Genomic DNA, 24,978 nt, shown 5'->3' on the forward strand with positions numbered 1-24,978 from the left:
TACAGAAAAATGTGTTTTCGAATTACAGGTACATTTTGTAAAAACAAGAATAACTTTGCAAGACTACAATTTTATTTAAAAGCATTTTTATGTTGCATATTACAAGGGACAATATGGATGTCCGATGTGTGTTAGTTTTAACTCTTTTTATTCCCTTTCTAGTTCACAATGGCTTTATTTACATTTGCCATGTCCATTCACTCCTCTTCCTCTCTGTGGTCTCATTTATTCCACACACTCACACACGGTCACTCTCAGCTGCCCGAATACAAAACATGACTATATGTCCAAAAATGTTGCAAAACAGCAGAAAAGTGCCATATGATTAAAGAGCAACAGAAAATACAACATCAACAAACAAGTATGAACAAATGAAATAAGATGAAATGAAATGATGAATGCAATTTATTGCCTGAGGCTAGGAGCCTGTGCCCTCTTCAAGTCAGGTCAAGTCACATATATTTGTATAGCTCTTAATCACAAAATGTCTCAAAGGACTGCACAGTGGCAGATACAGTTGTGGAAACTCATATTATACCTGCAAATAATATCGCCAAGTGGAAGGAAAAAGATACTAAAAGGAAGGGGCCAAGTACAACGCTCTGTTGAACGCCACAGGTGAAATAAAAATGTTCAGAGGTCAGATTGATGTTACTAAGAAATTGCGTCATGTCTGAATGTTGTGTTTAATTTTCAAATGAATTCAAAACATAGTCAGGAGAGTAATATATTATGTAATTGACAGTCTTCAAATAAATGTAAAGAAATTTGAACACAGCACTAAAAACTTTTTTTTTTACATTTTTTTGTGTTTGTTCACTTTAGTTCACAGGATTTCCTATATCAGTGTGACATCCTTGAGCAAGTGGTGTTGGTCAGCCCATCACAAGAGGCTGTTTCTTCAGAGGTGAGAAATGGCAGAAGGACTACTGCTTTGATGTTCATTATTGATAATCAAGTGGTCATGTTTTGTATTAAAAATGTCAACTTTACTGTGTAGTAATAGTTTACTCATACGTATTTCAAACTCTACCCAGTTCAATTCTCTTATCATTGACGCGGTTGTAAGCAAACTGGAGATACTCTGCGAGCTGAGCTCCAACTTGGGAGGTGACATCTCTTCACATGGTGGTGCCTTTACCTGGCACCTCTTCTCTGAAATCATCTCTAACTTTTAAGTATGTACAATCTGATAATCTATGCCCCTTTTATAGACTTTGTATAATAATTGTATTATTTTACAATCTTTCTTTTAAATGTGCACTCACATTTCTAGGTGGTGGCAGTCGTTTCCAGAAGCTTTCCAGCGGAGACAGCAAGCCTTCCTGTTTCCTCTTGGGGAAACAGGGGCGGGATCTCTCTCTGTCAAAGCAAGGAGCAGCAGCATCAGTTTAAAATATTCTGGAATTACGTTGAAACCCTGAAGATCACTTTCCCAAAATGGAAGGTGTGACTGGATTTACAGAGTATGTCTCAGAAACACAAGCTATGCTATCTCCCTTTGAACTTCTCGAGCCCCCAACTTCTGGAGGATTTTTGAAACTTTCCAAACCTTGTTGCTACATCTTTCCTGGAGGGAGAGGAGATTCTGCTTTGTTTGCCGTCAATGGTTTTAACATCCTAGTGGATGGTGGTTCTGACAGGAAATCTTGCTTTTGGAAGCTCATCCGGCACCTTGACCGAATTGACTCTATTCTCATCACACATATTGGGGCAGACAACCTCCCTGGCATTAATGGCTTGTTGCAGAGAAAAATAGCAGAGCTGGAAGAGGAGGGAAACCAAGGATCTTGTTCAAGCAGCAATGGTGAGTTAGTGAATAACCTGATATCCCCAGAGCTTGGAATTGTGTTTTTGAACATCCCTGAGAAGCTTCGGATGCCAGAGTCCACTCTAAAAACTAAACGAAGCTTTGAGGAAGGATCACTTACACTGCAATATCTCAATAAACTTGATATCACACCTGAACCACTCCATAGGGCAGTAAGTAACACACTTGAACCCATCACACTCTTTCATAAACTTGGAGTGGGAAAGTTAGACATGTATGTCTTAAACCCTGTCAAGGAGAGCAAAGAGATGCAGTTTCTTATGCAAAAATGGGCTGGAAACAGCAAAGCCAAGACTGGTATTCTGATGTCTAATGGAAAAGAGGGCGAAATATCTGTTCCATACTTAACATCAGTTACAGCCCTTATTGTTTGGATTCCTCATCGTCCAACAGAAAGGATAGTCAGGGTGCTCTTTCCTGGAAATGCACCACAGAATAAAATCTTTGAGGGACTTGAGAAACTGAAACATCTTGACTTTTTGAAATACCCAGTAGCTACTCCAAAAGACTTAGCATCTGGTGCACCGTTACCCATAATCAAACAGACTAAGATCAAAACTAGAACTGACAGCATAGACAGTGTAAAAGCATCACCAAAATTTAACTCAAAAATTGCCAAGAAAGAAGTTGGGCAGGAAGATGAGGTCTCAAATAAAACAAAAACAGACAATAAAGTTGAAAAGAAAGAAGAGAAAAAAATTAAAAGTCAAAGTCTGAAGGCCACCAAACAACAGAAAAATAGTGAAGCAGCCCCTGCGACAGGAAAGTCACACAAAAAGGTAATGTCCAAGGACAAAAATGTCTTGCGAACGGATGAAAAGAAAGACAAAGAGAAGAAGGACATTAAGCAAGACAAAGTAAAACATGATGTAAATATAAGAAAAGAAGAGAAGAACAAGAAGGATCTCAAAAAGAAAGACACAAGTAAACCAGAATTGAGAAAAATCATGAAACCGGACCTAAAGCCACTCACTCCTGAAGTGAGAAAAACTTTACACAAAGTCAAGACTCAGACTAAAAGCAAGACAGAAAAACATACAGCCGGTATGCATCATCCTGATGATAAAAAGCGAATTGTGGAGAACCTTCACGAGGAGGTCGCTGCAGCCGCTCTTGCAGACAGGTCCATTGTATCTTCCCCTGAAGACCTTACTGAGGACTTTGAGGCACTTAAAAGAGAAATATCATCAAAACCTGAGAGTGATACTATCCAAATATCTGATGTGTCCTTTTACAAAGATACTGTAGTCAGTAAAGCATTTTTCCCTGAAGATAAAAAAACATCACATGTTTCTAATTCAGAGACGGCTTCATCTGCATTCCATGAGAAAACAGATGAAGTCAAAACAGAAAAGACAATTTCAGAAAAGATTGCACCTCTTCAAAGGGAAAAATTTAACAGTGGTACCAACAAGAACTATGAAGACAAGACACATGAGGATTACAGAGGATATTCTAGAAAGGATGACCTCAAGAACATATCAAAGAAAAGCGATAGCTCAGAGGATGATTATGTTATTGAAAAAGCTGAGCTTGAAGGAACAGAAGATGATGCCTTCAACAAGTATAAAGCACATGAGGTAAAACAGGAAAGTGCTGGAAAAGAATTCGAAGGCAGACCAAGAACAGAATTGAACTTATTCAATGCAGAAAAACCTGGACACGGAGTAGTAGAATCTGCCTCAGAGCAGCAGATCTCCTATATCCAAGATGAAACCATTCCTGTTTACTCTGAGACTGAACAGACCATCTCGGATGAGGAAATCCATGATGATACAGAAGAGAGAATGACGCAATTGCGATATAGTGCGGAAAAACATGGCGTCCCAACACCTGAAGTACCTAGATCGGTTGAGTCTACGCACAGCTTTGACTCTGTGACCAGTCTGAAAGAGATGAAATGCTTTGCTGTGTCCGATGTTGTAAATGTCAAAACCAGACCTCTCATGGGAATTCAGGAGCATGATATGACATCTTACCCCGCTGTCATTGCGGCTCCTCTTGCAGAAGAGGAACATATATCGTCTGCCACATCCATAACAGATTATGACAAGATGTCTTCCTTTGCCACATCTGTAGCTGAAGATCAGTCCATTGCATCTGTTACCGCCCCTCAAAACGAAGAGGTTGGAAGAAACCCCTTACTTTTTGAAAGCATTACCAATGCACCGTTGCGCACAGAAGGAAACCAAGGAAAAGAATATCACCATTCCGCAGGAACTATTTCACCTACCTCCTCCCTGGAAGATGACAAATGTTTTAAGTCTCCTTCATCTGATGAGTACCAGCCCAACATTCATGAATTGGAGGGTGATGCCAGAGCCAATGCTGTTCGTGATGAAGATAATGAAGAAGAAGAAGATGATGATGAAGATCAGACTCCAAATGTTGACATCCCTTTGGGTAGACTCCAGGAGGGCTATGAAAGAGCAGCATTAGGCTTGCTTAGAGAAAAAGCAAATTCACCCTTGTCTGGTATCTCTTCTCCTGTCTTTTCTGGCAAGCAGGAATTCCCTACTCAACTTGTCAGTGAAAAAATATCCTTTAGTAAAGGAGACATCAAGATCAGCACTGCAATACAACCTGTATCATCAACTCTACCTCTCACTGGTTTGGACTCTCATTTAAGACAAGACAGTGATGACAGATGTCCAAGTCCAGATGACAGTACTGTGAAACTGGCTTCACCTACACAATCAGTGCCTACAAGCAGTGGCTACTCTCCAGCAGAAGAAAAAACCTTAGAGACAGAAAACAAAACTGCAACAGGGACAAACTCGAAATGCGACACGCACAAAACAGAAAAACCAGTCACTATTTGTGATAACTTGTCCTCCATTGGATTGAAAGGTGACAAAACAACATTGGAGACATCTGAGGAATCTGATGAGGATAGTGTAGAGGAAGATGAATATTACATTAAAAAGGATCTTCAGCCAGCTGTAAAGGCAAAACTTATGGAGGCAAAGGAAGGTTGCTTTTTGGATGATGACCTATCAAATGAGACACAGACGGACATTGAAAAAATTGACAGTTCTCCAAGTACAGGTGGAAATAAGACTCAAATTAGTCAAATATACTCAGATGAAGATGAAACCGATAATTTCCTTCCCGGATTACATACGGAATTAAGCAAATCAGAAAAGTGTCATGCGACAGCTGAAATAACTGATTTGTCTTTCAAAGGGCCTGAGAAAAGTGTTCATTTTAATATCCATGATTTTCCAGAGAAGGAGGTAAAAGAGAAAGCTATCTATATTAGACAAGACACACCTTATGTACATGGCAAAACCTTCTCCTATGGTGATGTGTATGATAGCAAACCAAGTTCTGTGGAATCTGATTCATTTAGTCAGGGATCATTAGATAAGATGGAGAAAGACATTGCAGGGGATGAAATACATAAGCCATCATACCCTGTAACAGAAAAGGGCAACCTGTCAGAGAAGGGTGGGTGTATAGTCTCATGCGATCAAAATCCCACCTCCCCAACATGTCACGACTCCAAGAGTAGTAGTGCTGTTCATTTGGTCAAACAGGGTAAAGAAACTGAGCTATTTGGAAGCCGATTTCCTTCAGTGGCAGATAGACTTGAAGCATCTTCTACTTTTTTAGTGTCCATCAAGGATCCAATGCCTTTTCCAGACCAAACCGCCTGTTCCAAACCATCATTGACAGCGTTAAATTTCACCACAGCTGATGGCACTGACAACAAACAAGCTGCATGCTTGGGTATTGATCTGCAGAAATTCACTGCAAGGGATCAAGGAGATTACGATGATGAAGATGTTGATGATGAAGATGATGATGATGACTCAGCCGATGAAGAGGATGATAATAAAAATAATATTCATTTTGACATGGAAAAAGGTACCAAAGAGACATTTAAGAAAGAAGTAAAACCTATGGCAAGTGAAATGTTATGTTCCAATAAGTCTGAATTTATGGTCTCCATGGCTGGGTATGGCTTTGATAGTCAGGGAATGCCCAGTTTGAAAGAAAGTCTTTCCAGCTCACTCAATACAGTTGTGGATGAAGAAATGTCAGGCTCTACATTCTCAAGTGTAAAGTCAAATGAGGAGTCAAAAGATTTATTGGGTTACTCAAAAGAGTTGCCCTCCATTGAACGGGGAAAAAATAAACTCTGTTCGAACACAGACAAAGTGAAAGAGGATATTACCTTGAAGTTATCAGAGAGAAGATTTTACCAGAACGATGGAGAGGATTTTGATTTTGAAAAACGTCAGTCCCCTGACCAACTGAGCAAGAAATCACCAGACAGTAGCTTTCAGTACACAACCACAGCTGCCCCTGGGTACTCCTCCTCCTCTGCTTATAGTTATTCCTCCTCTACCTCTGGCTCTTTCTCTACAAGTCGTCAGCTTGGAGAAGAGTTAGAGACCCCAGCTTCGGCTGAGCCGCTCTTTGAATACTCCTCCTTCAAAGAAGAACATTCCCCAGTCTTAGACTCTCCCTTCTCCACTTTGTCTGGCACTAAAGATGATTATCTAGAAGTGTCTGGGAAACATACACCTGTTACAACCACAGCAGAGTCTTCCTCTAGTCCTGCCCATTTTTCACCTTTCAGCCCATTCGAAGAAGCCAAATCGTTGGTGATGCAGTCGTCTGCTGCATTTACCGAAGACAAAAAGGAACACACGTCTTCCTTGGGCAGTTTAACAAATAAACACCCTCAGTTAGACTGCTTCTATAGGCCTGAATGGTCTGAGGTGTCAACTTCGGACGCTGCAAAAAGCTTTGGGAACTCAATAACCGGGAACTCTGAACAAACTACACTCTCAACTGACAAAGAGGCAGCCAGTGCTGCTCTATGCGGTGTTACTTCTTCACCGCATCCCAACATTGAGGGAAAACATTACTTTGATGAGACTGACAACAGTGAAGAGGAGGATGAGGGGGATTATATGCAGAAAACCACTCAAATGTCACCCTTGTGTGGTACCTTGACATTTTCTGACAAGCAAGCTACTTCTGCTGCAGGTGAAAAAACAAGCAGTGTGCTCCCTGATGTTATTGGACCCTACATGTCTTCACCATCTGAAGCCAGCAAGCCAGACTCAACCAGTTGTACCACAGAAGCCAAGGTAAGCTCAACTCTCCTCTCTGGCGCTGCAGCAATATCTAAGACAGAGTCCAAAGTTACTGTCACAGGGTACAGGAGTTCCTATGAATGGGAAACATCCAAACCTCAGATAGGGAGGATGCCTGGTGACTCTCCTCCGCATTATCGTCATGACGATGAGTTTGAAGAGGAGTGTGAAAAAGAGCCAGAGCACCCAGCACGCCCACTTTCTCTCTCTTCTACTGAGCCGTTTCACACTCCTTTTTATACTAATGAATGCAGCCGACAAGTGCAGGATGATGATGAGGATGATAATGAAGATGACAGTGATCAGGATATCTCTGGTAAAGCACTCGCAGGGGCAACTTCTGCATTTGCAGGCCACACCTCTCCTGGATATTCATCCTGGGAGTCAGTGCAGCATAAAACTGACCTTTCACCTTCCTTTATCAACCCATGCATGCAGGAGCTGTGTAGTAATGAAGATGATGAAGATCAAGATGAGCAAAGTGACCAGTCCCTTGAAGGAAATGAACATGACATGTCAGTTAAGAGAAGGGCTCACAGGCAGCCGCATCATTATCAGACTGACCAACAAACTGGTAGAACGTCCGCACATTTGGGTCTAGCAACAGAGGACACACCACCAACTTCTGTAAGCGAGTCTCTGGAATCTCAGTCAGACTCTGAACTTCCTCCAGGAACAGAACAGTATCCGTCAGTCACTGCTGAAGGCAACATTGATTCTGATGAGGATGCAGACTATATGCCTATTGACAAAATATCTGCATCGGGAGAAGACCGTCATCACCCTGCTTCCTGGAAGAGCCACGACCCGGTTCCCGCACCTCCAAAGGACCCTTACCCTCACCCTTCTCACCCTGATGTCTGCATGGTGGATCCTGACTATTTGAGTAATATCTCAGTTAAAAAAGAGCTTAAATCTAAAAACTCAAAGAAAATCCCTGGGAAATCAAAATCAGCATCCCCGGCAAGACGCAAGAAATCCCCTTTGCCTGTTAAACAAACAGCTTCACCTCGGAGCGCCTTGTTGAAAAAGAAAGAAGCAGATAAAAGTTCACACATGTCTCGCTTGTCCGATGGGCAAGGCTCAAAGGACGATGATCTCTCAAGATCAAGCTACAATCCTGGCAAGGTTATGACCAATGGGAGCAAGAGCAGTTCGGGTAAGAGTTACAAACGAACAAACCTTTGAGGATTTCAGCTTGTGTTGCACATTTTGTTTGACCTCCTTCCTTTCTTGCGAACTGGCAGGCTCCCAAAAGGCTGGTTCTGCCACTCCTATTTATGTGGACATGGCCTACATTCCAAACCACTGCAGTGCCAAGAACACAGATCAAGAATTTTTCAAACGCATCCGCTCGGCATATTACGTCGTAAGCGGGAATGACGCTGCAAATGGTGAACCTAGTCGAGCGGTTCTCAACGCACTGTTAGATGGCAAAGCACAGTGGGGGTCCAATCTTCAGGTAAAGATTCCGCCTTGTACATAAAGTATTAAGTGAATGACAAATGAGTGTTGGGAAATTTCTGAGGATCTGATTTTTCTTGTGTTGAACTAACTCCCACTCTGAATGAGATTTCTGTCAAGAACCCACCCGGGGTAGTTTGGAAGTAAAGTGCAGAAACACTAATTAGTACCGCAAACGTTGGCTTTTTGGTCCACAGGAAGTCAGGTAGCGAGGCAACAATTATAGTCCGAGATGCAGGCAGGGGGTCTGTGTTCCAGTTAGTCAGCACAGAAAGGGCGACAGTCCAAGAGTTCTTCAGGTGGTACTTGTGATCCGGAAGGGCAGGCAAGGGTTCAGTACATGGGCATGACAAAACATGGAGTCCATGGAAATGTTATAAAACCATTATATTTTCATCAAGTTCCAGATGTATTTCTGATGATAATCTTTGCCTGTTTTTAGGCTTACTGGAGAGAATACATCACCATAGTTACTGAGATGAGGGAAATTAAAAGCCACGTGCAACACCACTGGCAATGAGCATTTTGCTTCTGGTGTCACCTCTGAGGCGGCACTTTTTGGAAGAAAACGCGGCAACAATGGTATTGAGTATCAAACATATTTGATCGTTTTCTGCTAACTCGCCAAAGTCCTCAAGTCTGCGTGGCACCGGGAAAATCTTTGAGCTGCTCTTTCCCACAACACATGCGTTTTTAATACGAAACACAGTGTTAACGTCTGGAAACATCTGTGATGCCCTTTTAGAGGAGAAATTAGTTAATGTTTTTCATGTGATACAAAACAGGAGCAAAATAGATAGATAGATAGATAGATAGATAGATAGATAGATAGATAGATAGATAGATAGATAGATAGATAGATAGATAGATAGATAGATAGATAGATACTTTGTTCATCCCCGAAGGGAAATTCACATTTCCAGCAGCATCCCTGAGCTGAGAACAATCGAGAACAATCGAAAATAACACGGGAGCTGCTGGAGTGGCTGCCATGGCAAGTTTGACAGCACTTCATTCAACTTTTACGACATATTTGCGATATTTAAACTTTTTTGCCCACACTTAAAGTTATCAATTTATACATCAGAATTTAACTGCGATAGAAATAATCTATCAAAAACTTCACGACAATGCAAGGTCGCTGAAGTTTCCTTTAATCCTCATGGAACTTTAACAAGTGAATGCGATCTGGTCTGTTACAGCGGCAACCAACGTCCGTGTTTCAATCTGGCAGTATTCTCCACAATATGGTTGCCCAGGCGTTTTACTCTAGATTAGAGGTAAAATCAAGCCTAAAAAAATCCAGCACGAACGCGCCCAAACCCAACCCATTAACTTGATTTGAGGGGACGAGCCCGAAGTAAACCTGGTGCTTTTTTTTTCAATGCAAACACATTACAATACAAAAATCTTACAGTGTTGCGTAAACACTCAAACTGTACAACAGACCAAAATAACTTGAAGATTTACTTCTGCGCCGTGCGTCCTTTGGCGTCAAAGTGTGCTTTTCAGCTGAGGTACGTAGCTTCGGCTTTACTTGGGGCAGAGTCCCTCAAATCAAGTGTGCATTTCGAAGTGCAGCGCCAAAATAAACACTTCGGCAAAGTGCAGCAAAATGAAACTGAACAAAATGGCACCAGGAAGAAAATCTGAGATATTTGGCAGAAAAGCAGAAATAAAGTTTGTAAATCTTGTGGCGAGAGGCCGAAATGACGTCTGACATAAGGGATGTAGAGGAGGCGGCACATTTTCTACTATGACACAGAGGATGAAAATTTCTTTGAATTTCGTGATATAGAGTTAAACTGATAGTTTGGTTAGCATGTTTCTTATGATCGAATTATCTGAAAAATATAACTACAAGTAAAACTACTGTTACATCAGAAAATTATTACTCAAGTAGAAGTAAAAAGCAGTCATCTAAATAAGTACATGAGTAAAAGTAACTGCATGCTGTCCAGATATTCCTCAAAGGAAAAAAAAAAACATTGTGAGAGAAAAGCCTGGTTTGCCCGGACTAATGATTGACATTTTACGGTCGAACGCGGCCTGAGTTTGGGTCCGAGCGCGAATTATTAGTATACATAGCAAGTAAGCCCTGACTGAACACATATTCAACAGTTGTTTCTATACAGAGCATACATTCATCATCTCATCTCAATTTTCAACTTTATTTATGATTTATTTTTATCGTCAAATATGCTATATGCACAACAAACAGCACAGGGGAAATTACTTCCTCCTTCTCACGTGCAAACATACAATAAATAAGACACCAATACAAATAACAACAGGGTAAAAAAGAAAAGTATGCATATACGATCTAATAATATTTAATGTTTGGGAAAAAATGTGCATAGTATAGCCGGAATCTAGATAAAGCAGATTTGCATTGATTTGGCAGAAGGCAAAGGGGTGGCAGAGGGTAAGGCAAGGTGACAGTTCAGAGACCTGACTGCCCGATGGAAGAAGCTGTCTTTGAGCCTGCTGGTTCTGAGAGACAGCAGTCTTTTCCTGGAGGGCATCAGGTTGAGGAGGCTGTGAGAAGGGTGGGTGGAGTCACCTGCAATCATGGTGGCTTTGGAGTTGGATATGTCCAGGAGGGGCGTGAGAGGGTCATTGATTAGCATTTTTGCAGTTCTACCGATGAGCTGCAGGGTCCTTTGGCAGGACATGGTGGCGGCACCAAACCACACAGCTAAGCAGCTGGTCAAGATAGTCTTGATGGTGCCTCTCTAGAATGTGAGCATGATGATGGTCAGGCCACTTACTCTCCTGAGTTTGCGGAGAAAGCATAGGCTTTGATGGGCTTTTGGGGCCAGGGACGTGATGTTTTGACTTCAGGACAGGTCTCAGGGGAATCCATAATGTCAAGGTCCAATATTCTCTCACAACGTCGAAAAGCCATTGTTGAAGAGTTTACTGGTATATGAATTTACTCTACAAATGAATTTGCATGACATCGTACACATAAAGTACATAATTTCTTAGAAACTTGTTTTCCTGACCATAAAGTTTGCTGCTTTCAGTTTTGCTCGCATCAGATGTCAAATGTCTTATGTGTTCAGGTGACGCTGATCCCGAATCACGACACGGAAGTGACTCGTGAGTGGTACCAGCAGACACACGAGCGTCAGCAGGAGCTCAATATAATGGTCCTGGCCTCCAGCAGCACAGTCGTCATGCAGGACGAATCATTCCCCGCCTGCAAGATCGAGTTCTAGGAACATCGGGGATGGCCGGCCTCCATAACTCAGAGAAGAATGAGCCTGAAATTGTCACGCTTCTGGTAACTTCAGTGGGATACAGAGTCATTTCGATATTTTGCTTCTAGTATTTAGTCAACTTGTTGTGACTGTCCAACCCATACCTTGACTTTATCAGTCGGCTTTTCGCGCACTTTGAGGCAGAGGTCTCGAACTCTAGTTACCTGGGGGCCGCCAAAGCTAGGGCTTGGTGAGGTTGAGGCAAATCAGGATTTCCACAAAAAAGGTTGGGTTAAAAACATTCCACTGTTAATATTTTAACACCCTTACACAGAATAAGATCTGAAAATAATTAAAAAAAAACATTAAGAATTCATATGAAAAGAAATCAATCAAATCAATTCATAATCAACTAAAGCTGCACTTAAAGGGACAGTGTGTATTATTCAGTTCCTTCTAGTGGTAAAAAAATTCATTCAACAAAAGTATATTGATATAAATGATTAGCAAAAATACAATAGCAAAATCTTAACTAAACAAGACTGTATAAACAGAGACAAAGAAGAAAAATGATGGGTGGATAATAAAAAAAAAAAGTCAGCAAGAGATAAGCTTGGCCCAACCCGTATGTAATGATTGACATTTTAGGCCCGACTGGCCCGAAATTCGGATTGGGTCGGGCTTAAGATCTTAGCTCTAGGCTAAAAGTGGCGGACAAAACCTTTTTCGCTTGCTAAAGGCATACTTGTTTCAGAGTTGTCTGACCTTTCGCTATTACATTAACACAACAATGAACTTCATCGTGCATCTCAGTGTCTTCGTGTTTAACGGCTGTTTGCGCGATTGCTGTAGTGAAACACCGCCCCCTAGCCAATCATAGTTTTTGAAACCGATTACTTTTCTCAATGCCTGCTAGCAAGCGCTCAGAACATAAACTCGGAATCTGAGTGGCTAAACCACAGCCAAAAACAGCTTTCTCGAACACTGATGTTAGGGTACACTACCTTCAGGATTTTTGTGAACGCCTCAGGGTAGATATCTGAGCCTAGCCACAACTAATGGCTGAAATTGGATTGTTTGAATGCTTACAGTAAATATGAAAGCACACTTCTTGATGCAGTACAACCACTGGTAGGGCAATAAAAGGAAACTGAGAGACAATTTGGAATTATTTATTCCGTGTTGATGGACAAAATTAACATCAAGATTCAAATATTTTTAAGGTCAGCAGAGAAGGCTTTGCAAGCCCTGATGGCCCCCATTGAATAATACACACTGTCCCTTTAACTTTCTTATTAAGGCTGGGGGCCTCAAACTATCAGCCGAGGGCGGCAAGTTTGAGACCCCTGCCTTTAGGCCACTATTGATAACTGTATTTCCAAGTATTACAGTTCTAACCTTCTTTTTGCAGTAAATCTGACGGAAAAATTGTGGGGGTAGAAATGTGACTGTTGTGATTACTCTCGTCACTTTTCGAAAACTGTTTCAGTGTTAGAACTTTGTGCCTCAATCGACATTGTGAAATAGAGACTAATATTCAAGTAGAGGCCGCAGTGTCCTTTCAGTGTCTTCAAGTATATTCGCTTTAGCATAGAGTTTTTTGCAAACCTCCTTATGGTTGTGAACTTCCCGCCTGTAATATTTCAAAGCGATTAGAACGATCATTTCTTGGCATTTTCCTTCCTACAGCCGTTGAGATTTGTTTTCTATTCCTTTGCTATGGAAAACTGTTATGCAGTCGGATGTGTGGGGTAAAAAAGTGTTTCTCAACGGGTGGGTTGGGACCCAAAAGTGCTTGCTTCTTTTTTTTCTTTTTGATTTAAATACATTCTACTATCTCTGCTTTAAATTGCACAATACTTTATTTTCAACAAAATTGAAAGGTGGATTTTTTTCTTGATTTAGGTTGTGGTTAGGGTTAGTAATAGTAGGGGTAGAAGATACTGGTAATTTTGGTTTTGATGCAATCCAAGCAAATACAAGGTAGCATCGATCGATGGCGATCTGATAATGATACTTATTACTTGAAAAACGTAAATGATTGAATAATTATATATTCATAATTATGATAAACACAGCCTTAAATGGTCTATTATTTTATTTGATAACTACAATGAAAACTTAACAATACAATGTGTGTTTATCTATATTTCTATTGCAACTGATTCAGAACTATTGTCAAGAGAGTAAAACCAATAAAAGCAATGAAATTAAAATACAAATATAACAAAGTCAACATGACGGGTGTAATACTATCCATGACACAATATTTTAAAAAGGAAGTCACAGGGCCTAAAGGGGTGTCAAACTCATTTTAACTCGGGGGCCATGCGATAGAACAAACGTTCTCTCGCGAGAGAGAGAGAGAGAGAGAGAGAGAGAGAGAGGCGGGGGAGAGAATGTGAGAAACAAAAGATAAAAAGAGAAATAGTAAGAGAGAGGAAAGAAAGAGATATAAATAGAAATCCAAAGAGAAATAGAAAGAGAGATAGAGAGAAAAGAGAAGGAGAGAAGGGGAGAAAGAGAGAAGGGGGAAGCAAGAGAGAGAAAGAGAAAGGAAACAAAAGGAAGAGAGAGCTAAATAATGTAAAGAGAGAAAGAGACGAAGAAGAACAAAGAAAGGAAAAGAAAGACAGAGAGAGTGAAAGAGAGAGAGATAGAGAGTGAGATAAAAATGGAGGAAGAGAGAGAGAGAGTGGGAGAGAGAGAGAGAGAGAGAGAGAGGGAGAAAGAAATACAAGCACAGCGTCTGTAAGAGGCAGCTGACTTTGGCAACATCAAGTGGACATATTTCAACCTGCCGCTCGTTTTTCTCTTGCGATGCCCTCAGCGTTGTTTCGCGGGCCGGATTCGATCTCTTAGCGGGCCTGATGCGGCCCGCGGGCCACCTGTTTGACACCCCTGGTCTAAACAATGCGATGTAAAACATTTTAACAGCATAGAAATTAAAAATACTTTAACGACAACAACTGTTTGAGAAGAAAAGTCAAGAAAGTCAAAGCAAGAAAACAGCAATATTACAAATACAAACAGTATATCAATGTCAACAAGACGACTAAAACACCGTATTTTTTGGAATATAAGGCGCACCCAAAATCCCCAAGTTTACTAGAGATTTGAAAGTGCGCATTAGTGTGCCTGGTTTATGGTGAATGTATCTGTAAATGCATAATTACAGCAGAATATGTCTACATACGGTAATATTTATGTTCTATGAAATATGTTTTAATCTTCAGTTTTAAACTCATGTACTGTATAGTTGGAGGTAAGGGGGTATTTCTAAAGGTACGTTTTATAATCAGGTCCGCCTTATAGTCTGTAAAATACGGTGAAATATCTTGAGTATAAAATCAATCGTGTAAATAGTGTAACCACAACTGGATCAAATTTGAAAGTTATATTGTTTATATAATATTACGACAGAAAACATAATTAAAACAGTGACAGATCTTTAGAAAACAGTATCGATCCGATGTAAGTACTCGCTCAGTATCGATAATATTGATATATGGATCGATTTGCAATTAGGGAGGGATCCCAGTTGAGAACCACTGGTTCAAAGAAAGGGTCAATCAAACTTATCTTTTTTTTATTTTTAAATATAATTCATTGGGAAGAAGACGCCAAACCTCTTGTGCTGCTGGGCTTTTTTGCCTCTTTTTCAAAAGGTGGGGTGCGGCGTTTGAAGTGTCCGTAGAGAGTTGAAAGTACAATAGTTTCTCTATTAAGTGTGTGTTAACAATGCCCAACTGAGTTCAAAGGGCCTTTCCATTTTTTTCCCTGCTGCGCCTATCTGCTTTTTTCTTAATTTAAGCCATGCTCTTCGGGACGCGCAATACTTTACAGGAAGCAAGAAAGGGGCGAGAGTGTGGGACAGGGGTTGGTTATTTAATGGTTGTCATCAGTTTCTTTTGTAGTGTAGCATGAAAATGGTGAAAGTCAGAAAAAGCCCGATTCAAATACAGTCCAAACACAACCCAAACCCCAAAAAGATGAAAAAACAAGAGCTTATTCGAGCGCGTCTAATAAGTGCAGGAGCTGCAATTGTGACTTTAAGCCAGGAGATGGCGGTGGAGAGTAAAGAATTTTCATATGCTTGACAGCACCTTTAAAGAATGTACAAGAGAGTGAAGTTGCGTTTGCACACTGGACTCAACGTATGTGCCTTTCTGTCCTGACGCACGAGAGGATTGAGAGGGTGTATTTGTTGTTGAGAGTGGACATGAATGGTTGCATCGTGAAAGAGGATTTGAAGGGCTGGTCTCAATCGTTTTGGTGAACTTTGTTTGCGGTGTGAGTGTACACAAAAGAAAATGCCAAATTCAGGCTTTGCAAGTCGAGCACTTTCAGAGGATCAAATTAGGGTTTCTGTCATTGTTTTTCCATCGACTGCCAGTTTAAAAATAACAAGAAAGCACAAACAGCGGAGTGTCCAACGATGACAATTCATTCTTGGTTGGAAATATTTGTGAATATGTTTTATTCAATTTTAACTGATTTAATTCGTGTTTCAGTGATTTTTAAAGGTAAATATTAAGTAATTTATACAACTGTTCAATATTTGGGGATAGTAACAATATGTGAAAAAGGGTAAATTTGTAGTTGATACGCACATATCTATTTACAAGAGACAACGTATAGCTTATGTCATGATCTAAATGGAGATTATGTTATACAGAGCTCAACACTGCGACCAGTTTACCTGCAAACGCACCCAAATTGGTAGAGTGTGCTAGCAGAAGTAATCAAATCAAAATTGCTAGTGTGTTTGAGTCATGTGTAATATTTATTCCATACGAAATATGGGGATACATTGGAGCTGAAAGTTTCTAACTATTTGACCTGCGTCCCTGCTATTGTCTTTTTCCCTGTCGCCACCTTAGTCTCTTCCTGAGCCCGATAACAATCCACAGAGCACCAGTTAGTATTAAGCATTTACTGTATATGCACTCTTATGACTGTTTTCAGAGTCCGATTTAATCAATGAATATCTTTTCAAAGAGACGCTCAAAATACGAGCTGTCGCAGAGCTTCACAGTTGGTTTCGGGTGGACCCTTTGACTTGTGAATCGGCCCTGAATCTTTAACTGATGTCATGCAAAAACCTATCACAGTTGCGCATTCAGTCACGCCCATCCAACACACAAAGCCCACCCTAACATGTTCCCTGGATAGCATTTACTTTGCGTTTTCTGCTGCAGAACAAAATGCACGATGAAAATCAGTAAAGTACCGAAACTGTGAAAAGTACACCGCGATGCAGCGAGGGATTACTGCACAGTCTAAATGCCAACCTAAAACCCCAAGTAAGATAAAACAAGGAAAGTTTTTCTGAGCGCGTCTAACAAATGCACGTTATTGCACACTCATCATAAGGATCTTGACAGAGTCTGCGATGTCGACACAAGCTAGGAATTGGTTCCGTGCAGCTCCTTTAAAGAAAATAACGTATTTTGTTTTTCAAAATTCAAGATCACCAAATGCAGTTCAGTTTTATTTCTAAACATTTGGTCTCAATGTATCCCTGAAAATATGGTCATGCTGGCTGTCCTGCTACAGTTAGGTGTGAGGCCAAATTTGTGCTGTGTTATCAACAAAAAAAACTAGTCACGTCTAACAAACTACAACTCCCAGTAGGAAGGTTAGTTCAGAGCACTGTGTGGTGAAATGTGATATTGATAATTTACATTAAAAGTACTTTCACTGACATTGAGTATGAGGCGTGTGTTTATGTCTGTACTATTTTTTTAAACGGTACAAAAGTTTTTGTCGAAGGTGGGGTGTGTCATTTGTGCTATCTTAAAAAGCAAGTAAGAAAGTAGAATATTTTCTCTATTAAGTATGTGTTAACGATGCCTAACTTAGTTCAAAGAGTCTTTATGATTTTGCTTCTACCGGCTATCTTACTTTTATCACTGCTGTTCCGGGACTCTCCACACATTAGGAAGCCGGAAAGGGGGGTGGAGGGGGTGGATATTAATTGAATGCACTTTCCCAGGTTTTTTGTTGGTGTAGCCTGAAAAAATAAGAAAAGACCAGTTTCAAATAGTGTCCAAACGCCACCCCATATCCCCAAATTATGAAAAACTAAATGTTTAATGGTGCATGACTTGAGAAATTAGCTGACTGAGGCTGCGATCATGACTTTAAGCCAGGAGATGGCAGCAGATGGTAGCAAAATTTCAAGTTACGGACACCACCTTTAATATTTTTGTAACTTTAATACATTTTTAAGTCAGTTGTTTCTTTTGTTTTTAATCTTTTTGTTCACCTTCTGTGTTTTCTATTACAATATATGGTTTTAATAATAGAACTGCCAGTGGTTTTTATCCGTTGAATGGATGGATTTATGGTTCTAGATATAGCAACAAGCAAACCAAATGAAATCAAACTAATATCGGGGCCAAGAACCAAACTCCAGGGTCAACATTTATAGAGCCAAAGGATAAAAACTGCAGATGCTGATCTGTATCCTAAACAAATGTAAATATAAAAGTTGTATGAATATAAAGACAAAGGTTTTTGTTTTGTAAAGGCTTCAGATCGCAGCTTTGAATGTGTAGATGCAGATAACCTTTATGTTTATGGAGCACTTTGAAATCTTGTTGTCGCCATTTTTATGCATATTTAACAGCTCACTGTGGTCACCAAGGGTACTTTTCAATAAACCAAGTGCGCTATGTGCATCATCAAATTAGATAGGGAACTTGGTCAATTTATTCAGTTCCAATATCCATGATACTTCAACATTACTGCAAACAATTTAGACTTTTTGCATTGGAGACAGGTATAACTTACCTTGTGTAATGATTCACATTTGACTGCTGCATTTTCACACAAAGTAGTTTGACTATTGCTTTTTATCTACTGCGCAAGTAGTACCTGTATGTGTACCCTTTGAGGTTTCAACATATTTAAACAGCAGATGAGTAAACTTGGAACGAGCATTTGTTTTTTTAAATTGGAGATTAGAAAAGCTCACATGAAAAATAATGCAAAGAAACACATGGGATTTACTCCAAATTCTGCTTTGTCCCCCCACCCTCCTCCTGTTTTTAGTATAATATCCTGTTTTAGCCTTGAAATGTGTTCAAATAAAGCTATTATCAATAGGGGAAAAGTCCAAATGAAGCTCAATAAAACATCATTTACTGCAGAAAACTGTCCCTTTATCTTTTGTTCATTTAGAGAAGGGGTCTCAAACTCAATTTACTTGGGGGCCGCCAGGTCCTGGTGAATTTGTACAGAATCAGGCTTTCCATAAAAAAACCTTCCACTTTTCTTAAATATTGTTTTTGGAAATTAGCTGCACAAAATAAGATACACACATGTCAAATCAAGTCAAGTCATGTTTATTTGTATAGCACTTAATCACAAGAGTCTGAAAGGGCAGCACAGACCACAGATTATTGCAAACCACAGACTATTTTGACACCATCACCTGATCTAAAACCTACATGAGGGCAAATAATACACAGATACACAGATATTGTCACCATAAAATATAGGTTATTCATATGCTATAGAATAGAAGTGCGTTTTAAGCTTAGATTTAAACATTTCCACTGAGGTTGCAGATCGAATCTCAGGCTTAAGAGCATTCCACAGCACCGGGTCCCGAATGGAGAACGCTCTTGAACCTGCAGATCTCTTGGCTCGTGGGATCACTAGTAGACCGGCATTTTCAGATCGGAACATAAGGGGAAATTATATCTGAAAGATATGAGGGAGCAAGTCCATGCATGATTTTGTATACTACCAACAGACTAAAAACTACCCACATGAGAACACTTGAAGAATAAATGTGAAAATAAATCAATGAGTCAATAGTAAATCATTCCTTAATTTGCTAAAGCTGCAATTACAGGGACAGTGAGTATTATTTAGTGTCTCCTAGTGGTAAAACATGTTATTAATTAACAAAAAATTGATTGAAGTTGTTATCAAAAAATAATGAGAGTATCTATAGTATATAAAGGTGCATTTTTTAAAATACTCGGTCAATAAATGAGTATTTATTTTACATAACATGAGCCTCGTCCAATACAATTGTCTGCCATTTTATTGCTATGGGGACTTAAACACCTCAAAAAGGCTGGGCAAAAAAAAAGAAGAAAAATGGTTCTTTGTGGTCACTGAGTCTCAGAGGTCTGTATTTTGACTTTTTATATCGTTTTGGGCTGCACGATAGAATACAGCGACATCTAGTGGTCAAATAATTAACACTGTCCTTTTAACTTCTACATTAAGGCAGGGGCCTCAAACTATTATCCTGATGTCCGCAATTGTCCCCTGGCTGTGAGTTTGAGGCCCCTGTTTAAAGCATGAGCAGTTGTAGCCTATAGAGGATGAAAACTTCCAAAATTAAAAACAAACAAATAAAGTAAAGACGTGATAACAACAATGGAAATAAAATCTGAAATCAAATAGAAATTAAATATAAGAGGAGAAATATATACAAAAATTAATACAATGAAATATCAATGAGTAGAATAAAACAATCTACTATCACACCTATTTCTTTAATGCTGCAGATGTGCTGACAGCAAAAAATGATATTTAAATGAGGGAGCATCCTTAAAGGGACAGCGTGTATTAGTTTGCGTCTTCTGGTGGTAAAGAAATCTTCATTCACTGAAAAAAACAATACAGGATTAAATAATTAGCAAAAGTACATCAAGTTTCATGCAAACATGCATTATCTTTTAAATATTTGTAGGTAACAAAATAATTTGACATAACATGAGCCTCACCTAGAGGGAGCAGACTTAATTGTCCGTCATCTTGCTGCTATGGATACCCAATATCTCAAAAAGGCTGGGCAAAAACGAGGAGGAAATAGATGCATTCAGTTAATTTAAACATCGGTAGTTTGTATCCTTCCTTGTGGTTTTTAGCACTCGTTTTTAGTTGTATGACAGAATACAGTGATATCTAGTGGTCAAATGATACATGCTGTCCCTTTAACTTTCATATAAGGGCGGGGGCCTTAAACTATCATCCTGAGGGCTGCAATTGAGAGGGAACAGAACCCCGGGGTCCATGTGCCCCAGACCTCGACCGCTGGCCAAGGAGTGACAGTGTGAACCAGCACCATGGAGAGCACCCCGACACATCGCCGGATCCAGTCAGTGGCCGAGACATACTCGTCAAGCCCCGGTCAGGGAAACAGTGGAAGCAGGTAAGAGCCCCCTGTAGAGTTCGGGGGAGACAGTCTAATCACTGTGCCAATGCAAGACCCAATGGTCTTAACCGGTTCAAACTGGATAATGAGAGCAAAAATGATTCAGCACTATTGTTTTTTTTCCAGAAAGACATTCCATTCTCCATTGAATACAATCACTGTCTTTCACAGGTAGTCAGGTAGGTTTTGGGCTGGTTTAGGGCTTTTATACCCGCGCATAGGGTCGGGCTAGATTTTTTTTTTGGACCAATCTTACCTCTAAAACACATTAACACAGAAAAACACAGGGAGTAAAAAATAAATATTTTTTTCAAAACCTACAAAAAAGGATGAAATACAAAACTGTTCAAGCTTTTTTAATGCTCAATAAATTTAAAGTAAACAAAACAAAGTCCCCCAAAAATGCATAAGAGAAAAAAGGCGTCTCTGAGGGAACCAGCTGTTGATTGGTGGGAAGCAGTCTCCTTTCGTTTACTACTAAGAGCCTGCTCGAAGAGACGTCTGTTTGCGAAGGACAACCAGTCGGTTGCCGCTTCATCCATGAATGTCAACAGCACTGGTGGCTCACATTTTTCGCGACTCTGCCCTAAATGACTTTTTCTTCCATGATCCGAAAAGACGTGATGTAAACAATTTGAAGGAGAGTGGAAAACTGCGTCAGGTTTGCCGGGTCAAATCGCCATCCGCGTTCTGCTGCCAGAGTAATGCACTGCCATTGATCGTCAGTGACGGTAACGGTGTTGTAATAGCGGAAAAAACGATCTGTTAGATTTCTAGGTTACTGGAAAAAAAACACTCTTACCCCCATTTTAGGAAAATGAATTATATATTTGTTAAACAGTATCATAAATGGGTGATGTAAAGTAAGCTACTTTCAGTTATTGTGTATTTCTCAGACTCCTAGTTATAGATTAACTTACTCAACCTGATGAAATTAACTTGTTTAACCTGTTTTTCATCTAATACACACACACACATAGCCTCACCAAATGGTAATCTCACACACACACACACACACACACACACACACACACACACACACATAGCCTCACCAAATGGTAATCATTCACATTCCAGTACTCTTCCATTGTGTGATATGCGCATGTGTGACTCTGTAATAAATACGGCCTGCGGCGGCAGAAAGATTTCAGAAGGAACCGAACGGCCAAACGTGCCACTTTGCACCCTCTGACGATCCTTCTCCTGCTGCAGTAGCAAAAACTTTAATACTTGCCTTTGCCTGCATTCCTTGGTCAGCCGTTGGGCCTTTTTTGGGTCTGCCCTCTTTTAGACCCGACAGGTGATTCCCTGTTTGGAGCAACATTTCATACCATGATTTTCTCTGCAAGATGCTATTAAAAAGTACGTTAATTATTCACTTTAAGTGGTCATTATATCATTTGACCCCAAACAATCACAAATATAATTTTGCATTTTAGATAACTTTTTGGTGACACACATGCTCAGTTTTGTGTACGCAGTGGAATGTACTGTAGTTAACTTCCTCAAGTGTCACGGCCAGAACGGAAGTAAGACCCAGATGCGTAACGTTGATCACAAGTTTATTGAGATATAGAGGAAAGGCAGCGCCCGCGATCTGGTGCTTGCTGGACGTGGGAAGCGAGCCGCTCACGGAATCGGAACATGTTCCGAATGCGGAAGTGGATCTTCCGGAGCGGTAGATCGTAGCGTAGTAGACAAAAAAGCAGGCCATTAGCCGGGACCGGAGATCAGAACGTGGTACGGGTCAAAATACACGTCGTTAGCCGGGACGGGAGATCAAAACGTGGTCAGGGTCAAAAAACGGGTAGTAGCAGGAGACAAACTAGAAAATCAGAAATGGACAGGTGGAAAACGGGTGAAAAAAACGGGACAGACGGGAGTCAGAGTCAAAGATGCTTGCCTTGTGAAAAAAGAGGTTCGCCGATGGACTGACAACAGGCGAGTGAAAGGACGGAGCCTAAGTAGGACGGGGAACCAATCAGGTAGTCAGCAGTAGCTGGCGCCAAACGAGCGGGCACACGTGAATGTAATCAGTCACCATGACACCAAGAGTTGGAGGCCATTAAAAATTCGAAAATATTTATTTCACTATTTGATGAACTACATTTAATTTAATTATGTAATTAAATGTAATTATTAATATTTTTGCTTGCTATTTTAAATTCTCCATGTCCCAGTGGTAATTATCCACCCCCTTAAAATGTGCTCAACTGGTTCCAAGACAGTCGCAGTGCACACAGGGACAGGATGATTTTGTTTTCATACTGAAAATAAAAATTAGTATAGAATTACAACAAAAAATATGACTACAGTAATACTATATAACAAAACATTACTACAGAATTATTTACTCAAAAAATACTACTACTAAAATACTACAAATATTCTACAAAAATACTACTAAAATACTGCTTTGGAAATACATCAACTACACTTCTACTGAAATACAAAAAAAATACATATTACTATAATATAAAAACTATCTATCTATCTATCTACCTTGGTCATATCCCTCAAGAGGGGTGACCGACAGCGAGACAAACACATACAATAACAAAGAAAATAAAAGGGAAAAAAAAAAACACACACACACAAAAATTTTTGGACCATGGCCAACCCAATTGCCCAAACACCCAAACAAGTTAGGCACCTCGGCACCAAAGTTGGTCATGCTTTCGTCCCTCCAGATGAAATGGGACACCCGAAAGCGGCCATGTCACTCAGGGTGACACAACACACTCTTTTGTTAAACAGCAGGGCCCGACAGCTTTCACTGGTTTACCCCTGCCGCATCATACGGGTGCCCAGCCCATCCTTAAGAACGCGTCCATAATCCCACTATCCTTTCACAACACCTCTCCACTCCTTTCTATCACCAACAAGAGCTCTAGCTTCCATTATATTTAGACCTCTTTCCTGCAGTGCACTCATAACACCATCCATCTACGTCAATCTCGGCCTTCCTCTTGGTCTCCTTCCATTTACTTCTGCTCTGTAGATCCTCTTCAACATTCGCTCCTCATCCATCCTCTCCATGTGTCCAAACCAACGGCGTACTCTCTTATTAACACGCTTGCTCAGTTCCACGACTACTCCAGTTCTGTCTCTCACAATTTCATTTCTCTGCACCATACAACACTATCCTCAAAGCACCCAAAACCTTGCTTCCTTGATTCACTCTGTGCAATACCTCGCACTCCATTCCACCAACTGCAGCCACATCACAACCCAAGTCCCTAAAGCTTTCGACTTCTTCCAGCACCTGTCCATGCAACCTTATTTCTAACGTCATGCCCACTCCATCACGTGAACACTTCATCAACTTACTCTTCCCAATATTGACACATAACTTACGCCCATCACACACTCTTCCAAACTCCGTTACCAACCTTCTCAATGTTTCCTCAGAATCAGCCACAAGCGCTCTGTCATCTGCAAACAACAACTGACTTACCTGCCACACTGTTGTCCATCATCTCTACACCTCTGCCAAATACTCTTGCATTCACCTCTCTCACCACGCCATCCATGTACACATTAAACAGCCATGGTGACATCACACATCCCTGTCTCACACCAGTCAACACAGGGAACCACTCACTTGTCTCACTCCCTACTCTTACACATGCTCTGCTGTTCATATAAACACTCTTCAATGCTTCCAACAACTTTCCACCCACTCCACACATTACCATCACTTGCCACAACGCCTCTCTATCAACACTGTCATACGCCTTTCCCAAATCCGTGAAAGCCAAATAAACATCCTCACCTTTTGCAAAATATTTCTCACACACCTGTCGTACTGCAAACACCTGATCCTCACATCTTCTTCCTTTCCTAAAACCACTCTGCTCCTCCATCACCACCTCATTCGTTCTTTCTCTCACTCTCTTAATCAAGACTCTTCCATACAGCTACCCGGCACAGACAACAAACTGATACCTCTCGAATTGCTACATTCATACTTATTACCTTTACCCTTGTACAATGGCAGTATATATGAAAAACTACTGGAGCAATATTACTAAAAAATTACTACAAGAGGGTTACAACAGAAATACTGCAAATTACACCTACATACAAACTACAAAAATTATCCTATGGAAATATCACAAAAACACAATGAAAATAAAACTACAGTAACACTGTACTACAAAATTACTACAGAAATATTAG

The 24,978-nt window shown here is 40.3% G+C and overlaps 1 protein-coding gene across 3 annotated transcripts in view; it reads left to right on the forward strand.

Annotated features, from left to right (window-relative positions):
* map1aa (microtubule-associated protein 1Aa) overlaps positions 1-18,773 on the forward strand; it is a 31,058-nt gene extending 12,285 nt beyond the window's left edge. The window contains exons 2-7 of one of the 3 annotated variants that reach the window (XM_088334124.1): positions 826-907; positions 1,038-1,178; positions 1,277-1,807; positions 5,447-8,101; positions 8,190-8,404; positions 11,475-18,773. In XM_088334124.1, coding sequence (XP_088190250.1) covers positions 1,441-1,807; positions 5,447-8,101; positions 8,190-8,404; positions 11,475-11,630 — 3,393 coding nt within the window. In that variant the 5' untranslated portion in view covers positions 826-907; positions 1,038-1,178; positions 1,277-1,440 and the 3' untranslated portion in view covers positions 11,631-18,773. Of the gene's footprint in view, positions 1-825; positions 908-1,037; positions 1,179-1,276; positions 8,102-8,189; positions 8,405-11,474 lie in introns of those variants that run through there. The other 2 variants (XM_088334122.1, XM_088334123.1) reach the window with 2 other exon arrangements.
* Positions 18,774-24,978: the final 6,205 nt, after the last annotated feature.

Source organism: Urocampus carinirostris, chromosome 4 (genome assembly GCF_059441175.1).
Source record: "Urocampus carinirostris isolate Australia breed hairy pipefish chromosome 4, RoL_Ucar_1.0, whole genome shotgun sequence".
Lineage (NCBI taxonomy): Eukaryota > Metazoa > Chordata > Actinopteri > Syngnathiformes > Syngnathidae > Urocampus > Urocampus carinirostris.